Genomic DNA, 10,280 nt, shown 5'->3' with positions numbered 1-10,280 from the left:
TCATTTGACGGGAAATAGGCGGAAACAGAGGTTTGGAAAAGTCCGCGAAGTTGATAAAAATGTTCATGTCAGAACATGTGATGGTAAGATGATTGTATCTGTCACTTGAAGTAGTTTCTGCGATCCTTGTGACATGTCTGCGTATTGAATTTGGTGAAACGAAGAATAGGCCATTTCTTTTTAAAGTTAAACTAATGTACGTCATTCCTCTTCCTTGTTGCTCTCTGACGAGAAAATTACAACAACAACGTGTACAATTATTGTAGAAAATTAGTTAAGAAACGAATCCTGGATAGGTCTTTTCTGGTAGGACGGGCGTACGCATTGTCATGGCTTGATTCCATTCACCCCTGTAGGATACTTACTAAAGCTTCGTAGAGAGTTGATTATCAACTGTCCAGTTAGGCCTACTCCCTTAAAATGCTTGTGATCTTGAAGTGAGAGTATGACTGTTCAAATCTCAAACTATGGATAATCCCAAGGGTAAATATCCATCCATCGCCAGTACTGTTTTAGGTTAACTATTGGTCGCCCTGCCTATGTCATGTGATGTCATTGGTCTGTTGCGCATGCCTAAAGCGGCTGGTGTGTAGTTTTTCTCGCCTGTTGGCAGTCCATATAGTGCCGTCTTTTGTGCAAGACTAAACAGTCACGTTTACCCACAGCCGTCGTCTTCGTGTTCTGTCCCAGCATACTTCCTCTGGAGGAGTGAATGTGTTTTATCAAATCTGGCGCATATTTCACAAGTTCAACAGCTCTGTTGATTTCAACTTTCCAAATTTTCCAGCCGCAGGATAGTTTGAGTGCACTGACTAGTAGCGTAGAGCTAAGCTGAACGTACTCATGTAATGTCCAGTTTCGACATAATGTAGATCCACAGGTTGAACCCTACCTTACATTTGGTATCCACTGATTCCCTAAAACACTCAAAGTGTAAATATGTCAAAGCCAACATCGATAAACCACCTTTCAACAATAATCCAGACATTTAAACTTTTGAATCGAACAAGGCCAAGCAATGTCTAACATGTTCAGAATTCAAACTTTCAGCACGGCGACTTGCTGTGAAAATTTTATCCCAGCCAACATTCTCTTTTAGAAATACATGCACTGTAAAGAGAATATTGGCTGGGATAACATTTTTTCTTTTTCACATTTACATTTCAGGGATTTTAGGGAATCAGTGGATACGAAATGTAATGTAGGGTTTGAGCTGTTATTTTAGTGAAATTGTCCACGTGGATCTAGGTTACGCTGAGCTTGGATGTTGTGTTAGTACATCCAGTTTGTCTGTGGGCTAACTGGCTAGTAGGTTGAGACACATTCTGATACGCAATGTTCATGGTTGCTCAACCTCTAGTCAGACATCTTGCCATTTACGCGCATGGTGAATAAATTGCCGCGCTGTAACCTCTTCCCTTCCCATCGCCACACACTATTTTGAAAAGGTAATCTGATCAAGTATCATTTCTAAGAATAAAGCATCAAGGCTATGTGGTACTGCCATGTTTTCAGTACGAAAGCCATGAACATGTAATTAAACCAGAAAATACAATTTTGGTGAACATGCCAATAAGTGGTGTTGGAATTTATGAAGACAGACATGATGTACATGGTCATCTTTGTGGTGACCAGCGCAAGGTGTAATTTTTACTGACCTTGTAAAAACATGTTGATGACCAGACATTGTTACAGTGTATGTTTGTAATTGTCCATGAACTTTTAGGTCAGCGTTAAAAATATTTTTATCACTTAATTCATCAACCTATTCACATGTTTATTCAGGCTATTCTGAATTCATTATTCTGTGTTGACTGATAAACTTATACTTTTTGTGAAGCCCTGACACTGCCCATTCTAACTAATGTAGTTTTGTCTTCCAATTCATATCAGAAATGGGCACAAATTGCACTGAAAGATGCTCTTTGATGTGCGAGAAGTTTGAGGAATTATAGTAAATTAATCCGATGGAGGGCCGTAGTTCAGAGTTTAATTGGTCTTTTGATGGAAGTTACTTAATTTAATTTTCTGTCAATGTTACTTTCTTTAACATCCCTTTCTCTTCCAAGACACAGAATAAGAAAAATAAATCTATAGACCAGACCTAATTTTTTTCTGATGGGGGTGTGATACTCACTCAAGTCATTTTTTAATGATGGCCTTGCTTCACTGAATTGCAAAGGCTGTGTGAGCTATGGTATATACACTAAACAGAGGGTTTGTTGTGATATTTGGCAGTGAGTCGTGGCAGAGGATGGACTCTAATGGGTCTGATGTGTCACAAGCAGACAGCTGTAAGTTTGTTGTGCTAGACTCCCAGGAGGAATCCCCATTCCCAGCGCCAGGGGAGAGAACTCTGCTTTCTACCCTGCCTGGCCTACACATTGAAAATGTGAGTATGCCCAGTGTCATGTTGCATGAATAATTCACCACAATTCACACACATACACCTAGATCATGCAGGTGTTATAACTTAAAGACAATGTTCCATTAACAGTTTTCGCCAGCAGTACAGATAGTCAAACAAGTGGCGACATCCCTTTGAGATTGTCTTTTTATACACAAAACTTCAGAGCCCATATGGCAGGATTTCCTTTCTCATTTATGAAATGTCATTTTCTAGCCTAGCACAGCTGCTATCAGCTCAGGACCAATGAGGATCCAAGCTTGAATTCATCTTATTCAGGTTATCCTTGGTGTAGCTAAATACCAATGATGTTATAATGAAAAATCTGTTTATTTATGTGATTGGTGTTTTACCCTGTACATATGAATGTTTCACCCATATGACGGCAGCCAGCATTATGGTGGGGAGAGGAGAGGAAACTCAAGAACTCCGATAAGTTGCTAGGAGACCTTCCCACATACAATCAGGGTGAGAGCCAGCGTGAACTGAACTTGAACTCCCTGCAGTTGCATTAGTGAGAGGCTCTTGGCTTCAGATCCAAAAGATTGTCAATTTCATGGTGAATTGTACTGCTTTACTATAGGCACACCTTTTCCTCTACCATAAACCTGGTTGTCATCATGCAAATGTGTGTTTCTTTAATGATGTTAAACAGTTTTAAAATTGACACAGTGAGTGTAAGAAAATATTTTTGTCATGATGCAGTATTGGAAAACTGGTGGATATTTGAAATTGCTCAAGACTCTCAAGACTATCATTACTTGTATTTTATATTCCGAATTTCCTGCTAGAGACCTTATTCTTATTTTATTAAATTATTGTATTATAATTACATGTAAGTTACTTTCAATGCTTTAGACTTACATACAGGTAATATTTTCTTAACAGGTTGGTGTGTCTGTGTCTGATGTAAGCATGTCTGAAGACCGACAAAAAACAGGTCAGTACTCTCTGATATTTAAAATTCTCAAGCGGAGTGCAGATAGAAGTATTCAACTGATAGTCAAATTCCTGTGAAACATGTTTTCGCTTTCTGTTCAAATGGGTTAAAACAGTGATCCACTGATCAAGGAACTTCCTGTTATTCAATATTGGATATATACACGAGGGGATCTGTAATGTAAGAGCAATAATTTCTGACAGATTACTCTCTCTTTACTGATATTTTATATGTCAGAACTGACTAAATTTTGTTTCGCTTGAAGGCGCAGATGAAAACTTGTCAGATGAAGAGAGTCCTCCAGCCAGAATAGCCATCACTCATGTCACAGACACTGGCAGTGAGGCAGAGCCCAGCAAGATCCAGCCTTCACAGAGACCGCCCATCATAGTGGCAGAGACAGAAACACAAAGGTATTGCAAAGTTTTTCAAACTACAAGCCGACTCAGTCAAACTCAGGTAGGGTTTGCTTTGATTGAGATTTAAATCTTTCGTTGATACCTGTCATTTCCAAATTAAGGACACAAGGTAAAATTTATCACTAACAAAAAAAAAAAAAATGTTCCATGTCTTCATGTGTATTGAAATGAAGGCTCATCATCATTAAATCAGAGTCTTCCAGCAACCTGCAGATGGACGTGGGTTTCCCTGACAGCTCTGCCAGGTTTGCTTCCACCATAATGCTGGCCATCGTGGTATAAGGGAAATGTTCAGTACGGCATAAAACACCAGTGTATAAATAAATCAGTCAATGAATCAGATTGAAAGTAGTTGAAGAACAAACAAAAATCTCTTCAGAAGTTTTATCTTGAGACAAAAACACAAGTGCCCTTAAAGCTCTCTTGTTAATCTTTCAAAGTGTCACACAATGATTGCTTGACACGGAATGTGATGTTATCTTTCCTGTCTTCCCTAGCGACACAGATGGGGGTGTGATCAGTGATACTGCTGCTGGGAGATCCATGCCTGAAGCACCCCTTGATGGTTCCTCAGGTATAATGAAGTTGCTACATTTTGACTGAATTAAGTAAAAAAAAAAAATTAACTGTCAAAGGTGTAATTTCACATGTTTCCAAATACATGCACAGGTATGTTTGGGCATACATGTATGGATAACTGACCTAATAGTTCACCCCAAAGAGTGCCCTTTTAGAGGCAACTAAAGGTCATAACACATGTACAATGTACTTACATTTTGCCATTAAATGTTTGATTTGTTTTATTTTTCCGATAATCTCAATATTGGTGAATTGGCAGTATTTTGTCAGTTTGCAATATTAGATTTAATTGGTAGCCTTGGCTGGCTGATTGGAGTTAAGTATTGATCAGCCGATTCACCCCTCAGTCCTTCACCAAGGCAGAGGCAGAGTTCCACTTACTGTCAGTTCAGCTTAGCGTTTTAGTCTAGAAGTTTGTCAGGTTCAAGGGAAAGGCTGGTTGTTTACTTCAGGCTCTGTTTTCCTCAGCCCATTAACCTGACTGCCATTCTATAGTGAAACGTTCTCCTTAAATTAATTTTAAACATTAAATTAATGCTTGTTTTACAGATGATCCAGACAAGACGATTAAAGCACCGCTTGTAGTTGATGTCTCTGAAGGAGAAAAAACACTTCAAGGGGATCAAGACAGCAGGTGAGAGTTCAAATCTGGCTCTTGACTTGTCATTTGAAATCAAAACTGGAGATTGATTCTCTTCAAAGAAACATGTGCTGCATGCCAACACTACGACAATTGTCCTAAAAAGATGGTTGTTGCACAAGCAGTGATCCAAATCATTTGTCAGTTAACCTTTTGGAAATGAAATCCGCAGAACAACTGGTGAAAATTTAACGATTGTTCTCTGCATTTCTCTAGTGGCAGATCATCGGGTAAGTACCTGTTAGGGAGCGGTATTGAATGGGAGCTCTCCCATACCCAGGGGGCACACCTTACCAGCAAGTCCAGAGGTCAAGGATCCCCAGCAGTGAGAGCACAGGATGACACCAGAAAAATGCATTCTCCTAAAGACCTCTTTGCAGCTCAAGGTAAGGGATATCAGCAGGCCATATTTCGGTATTATAAATCTTTTTGAAGTACAGTAAACCTTGAACTTTTTCAACCATTAAAGCACTTTTTAAAGTGGAATTTATGCATATAATTATTGTGAAAATGACAGTAAAAATGATTTGTTTGTGTCACTTAAAATATAGACTTGACAAACCTGTGCAAATTATTTCTCTACATACCATAGTTCTCTCAGAGTGTTTCAACACATTGGTCACAGAGTTGGTTGAAAAGGCTTAAGAATTTGGGTAGTTGATTTATCTCTGGTGGTAAATATCTTGACTGAAATATTCATAGACTCAAAACTTAGTCACTGACAATAAGGGTGTGTGAAAATTGAAACTCTCTGTCTGTGAAGAAAGCAGTTTATTCCCATAAATGAAGAGGATGTGCTGAAAAGATGAGGTCACCATTATTGCTCTCCTAACAGTGGCAAGGAGTGGTGAATAGACCATTTTAACCTGATTGGCTCTATTATGTCATATTTCAGTCCCAATTTACAGGACTGATGCTTACATGAATTGTGACCTCTAGAGTCAATAGTTGCTGCTGAAACTTGGCTTAAAGAGCTACACTGGGAGCCTCCGTGTCCAAGTGGTTAGCGTGCTAGCACAGCACATTGACACAGGAGCCTCTTAGCAATGTGGTTGCTATGAATTCGTCCAACTCCTTCTTGCTTCCTCTCTGATCATACCTGTATGTGCGAAGGTCTGCCAACAACCTGTGGATGCTTGTGGGTTTCCCCAGCGCTCTGCCCAGTTTCCTTTCATGATAATGCTGGCTGTCGTCATATAAGTGAAATATTCCTATAAGTGTGTACGGTGAAATATCCAATCACATAAAGTAACGGATTTTGAGCTTTGCGGGTGCCATTGTATTGTCTGAATGCTTTCTTCAATCGTAGAAAAATTACAGTGTATTAAGCATATTATTGGACGTTTCAGAGGATAATAAACAAAAAATTTTCTGTGCCTTGCACTTTTGCTGCTGGTGTGTTGACGCGCATGAATACATGATGTGACCCATCGCTCAAATTTAGCCACAACTTTCACCATATTGTACTTTCAAACGCTCTTGACATCATTCCCTTATTGGCATGCCTAATGTCACATCTGCTTGATTCAGCGTTGTATAAGAAATAGTATCACATCACACCAGGAAAAGTATACATAAACTGTCAGAGATTTTGTTTCATAGAATTTCCATTATATTGTTGTAGTATTTCTACCCAGTTTCAGTTGGGGACTGGTTTAGCACTTCATTACATAAAGAGCAAAAAAGAAAATCTGCTTGTTTTCCAGAGTCAGATGATGATGACGATGATGACAAACAGGGTGTGCTCACACCCTCAGAACATATCAGCTCACTGCAGGTGTCACAGGCTTTAGTACCAGAGACCCTTGATAAGTAAGTGTAGACAAGCCAGGTGTGCTCACACCCTCAGAACGTCAGTTTACTGCTGGTGTCACAGGCTTTAGTACCAGAGACCCTTGATAAGTAAGTGTAGACAAACCAGGTGTGCTCACACCCTCAGAACATATCAGCTCACTGCAGGTGTCACAGGCTTTAGTACCAGAGACCCTTGATAAGTAAGTGTAGACAAACCAGGTGTGCTCACACCCTCAGAATGTCAGTTTACTGCTGGTGTCACAGGCTTTAGTACCAGAGACCCTGGATAAGTAAGTGTAAACAAGCCAGGTGTGCTCACACCCTCAGAATGTCAGTTTACTGCAGGTGTCATAGGCTGTAGTACCAGAGACTCTTGATAAGTAAGTGTAGACAAGCCAGGTGTGCTCACACCCTCAAAACATATCAGCTCACTGCAGGTGTCACAGGCTTTAGTACCAGAGACCCTTGATAAGTAAGTGTAGACAAACCAGGTGTACTCACATCCTCAGAACATATCAGCTCACTGCAGGTGTCACAGGCTTTAGTACCAGAGACCCTGGATAAGTAAGTGTAGACAAGCCAGGTGTGCTTACACCCTCAGAACGTCGGTTCACTGCTGGTCTCAGGCACTGAAGGTCTCGGGCTATAGTATGAGAGACCCTTGATAAGTAAGCGTAGTCAAACAAGGAGTGGAACATCTGATGACTTTCGGGACTTCTACCTGTGACAAATGAGGAAAGCTTGAACTTCACTGATTATTTTCTTTAGTCTCACAAAATCGCATACTACATCTGGACAAAACATATGTCAATCAGAATTTTCTGACATCACCACATTAAAGGTTACTTGAATAACCCTCTGTGCTTAATTGCCTGTGATTACATCTCATATCTCACGTCTGACGTGGTTATGGTTGACAGTGCTAGAAAATCTCTACAGTGTTGCGTGATAATGTTCCAGTATTGCATGATAATTTTCCAGTATTGCATGATAATGTTCCAGTATTGCAAGATAATGTTACAGTATTGTGTGATAATGTTACAGTATTGCGTGATAATGTTCCAGTATTGTGTGATAATGTTACAGTATTGCGTGATAATGTTACAGTATTGCGTGATAATGTTCCAGTATTGTGTGATAATGTTACAGTATTGCGTGATAATGTTCCAGTTTTGCGTGATAATGTTCCAGTATTGTGTGATAATGTTACAGTATTGTGTGATAATGTTCCGGTATTGTGTGATAATATTACAATATTGCGTGATAATGTTACAGTATTGCATGCTAATGTTCCAGTTTAAAACCTGAAGTTTGGTATGTAAAAATACCCTTTAAGAAGCAAGTAAAATGCCACTCTTGATACCAACATGGAAGTTTTTCTATTGAGAAATTAATCGAACTGGACAAAAACCCCTTGAGTGGCTCCATTAAAATGAACGAATCAGTAAGAATCAAGCAGAATGCCTCACTTGAAGAATGCTAATCTTGTAAAAAGATGGTAATTTGTATCGTACAGATGTTTATTTTTATTTATTTGATTGGTGTTTTACGCCGTACTCAAGAATATTTCACTTATACGATGGCGGACAACATTATGATGGGAGGAAACTGGGCAAAATCCGGCGGAAACCCGAGACCATCCGCAGGTTGCTGTCAGACGATGTTTGTTTTTACTACTCTTGCTGGATGGTAGATATTGAAAAAATATGCATTAATGTACATATGTGGATTGTGTGATCATTCTTTCTTTGATTGAAACATTTTCCCACCGCTTCCTTACACAAGCAAGGCTATTGGTGTTGTTCTTTTCAGTGATTCTTTAGAAGATATTCCTCCATCCGTGGAAGCCTATGGCTCTATTCCCGTCATCATCCCCAGCTCTCCTACAGCCCAAGTCTCAGATAAAGGTGATGAAAATAATGAAAACAGAGTGTTTGTTATGACTGGTATCGTTAGCATTATCAGTATTCTAGCATTTAGAGTATGGTGCATATACTACTGTCATCTAATGAACTGAAATGACTTTTCTTACATTGATTTTTTTCTTCCATCCCCCAAAGAAGGTATGCCAGTACTGTAATTTTCTTTCAGTGACGAGCTATTTTAACATTTTAGGGTGCCTCTGTGGTTGAGGGGGCTAGCATAACAGCAGGCCACAATAACCCTGGAGCCTTGCACCAATGCGTTCGCTGTGAGTTCCGGTCCAGCCAATACTGGCTTTCTCTCGGGCCGTATGTGGGAAGGTCTGCCAGCAACCTGGTTCCTGGGTTTCCTCCCACCATAATGCTGGCCGTCATCGTATAAGTAAAATACTCTTGAGCATGGCGTAAAACACCAATCAAGTAAATAAATAAATATTTTAATATTTTAGATTCCAGTGAAGATGAGCCTGGAAGCTACAGACCTGAAGAGTTATCTACCTTGGATCCTGACACCAAACATAAGCCTGCAGTGGGTGTAAGTTTGCAGACCAGTTAAAATATATTTTGAGTTTTAAAATATTTATGTGCTGTATTAGTCTGGCTTATCCGTGGCTGGTCTAGTGTAATATGTTCTCTGAAAAGGTGAATAAATACCCACTCAACGCACTGTTATGACTTATAAAATCTTTATTCATGTTTTAAAAGAAAAGCAAGATTTGGTTGATTGGTTGTTTAAAATGGATAAAATCACTAATATGTGTTCTGATTCATTGGTGATAACTCACTTGCACAGTTAAAGTTTCGTTACTTGATATTTCATCACATTTATGGAAAATGACCTAACATTTCTTCTTACAAAGTGCAGTTTTAGAGGCAAATAAATCTCATAAAATATTAATGTTGATACTGAAATAAACGTTTTCCAAGTACGATATCGTGTGACATCCCAGACATATTACAAAACACTTTCCTGAAACCAGCACAACTCAGAAAAAATGTGCTATTTACCATGTCTGGCATGTGATAAACATTTTTGGAGATTCAAAACACAATCCTGATTTTATGCGTGAGAAGTATAATTCCTTTGTCTTGTTTTTTAATAGGGTAGTACCTCTGGATCGGGTAGTAGTTCTAGATCAGGGAAACAGTCTGTGGAGTCTGAGAATAAATCTACTGGAAACAGCAGGGAAAGTATTAAAGTGAGTTAACTTCTGCTCCTGGTTTGTTTTCATTGAACAGTTCTCGTTCTGGATAATCCTTTTAAGATGACCTTTTTAGTGCCCTCATATTTTGTCTAAGGTTATTTGTAAATGATCTATAGTAAATGGAGGTTAATTCTGTGCGTACGGGGCCAATCACTGACCTGTATTGGACTTACTACATGAAAGGGTCTGTGAACAGATGTGAAACTTTTATCCCATCTTCAGAACATTCCAGTTTTAAGCTGGTATGCCATCAAAAATGTATAAATCTGTTGAATTAATTTAATTTAACTTAATGAAAAAGAATTTCTTATATGAGAACAAAGTTTAAAGCATCATTAAACTGATACGAAATCTGTATTTGAAAACGTCTTCAA

General features: G+C 39.0%; 1 protein-coding gene across 1 annotated transcript; it reads left to right on the top strand.

Annotated features, from left to right (window-relative positions):
- The first annotated feature begins 55 nt into the window (after positions 1–55).
- LOC135473267 (uncharacterized) lies at positions 56–9,909 on the top strand. Its single transcript, XM_064753115.1, has 11 exons — positions 56–83; positions 2,239–2,392; positions 3,296–3,347; positions 3,613–3,760; positions 4,264–4,340; positions 4,895–4,979; positions 5,202–5,371; positions 6,692–6,797; positions 8,592–8,686; positions 9,151–9,236; positions 9,805–9,909. The coding sequence occupies exons 2-11, from the start codon at positions 2,255–2,257 to the stop codon at positions 9,907–9,909; spliced, it is 1,062 nt and encodes a 353-aa protein (XP_064609185.1). The 5' UTR covers positions 56–83; positions 2,239–2,254.
- Positions 9,910–10,280: the final 371 nt, after the last annotated feature.

This window comes from Liolophura sinensis, chromosome 8 (assembly GCF_032854445.1).
Source record: "Liolophura sinensis isolate JHLJ2023 chromosome 8, CUHK_Ljap_v2, whole genome shotgun sequence".
In the NCBI taxonomy this organism is placed as follows: Eukaryota; Metazoa; Mollusca; class Polyplacophora; order Chitonida; family Chitonidae; genus Liolophura; species Liolophura sinensis.
This window is presented reverse-complemented; position numbering and strand designations above follow the sequence as displayed.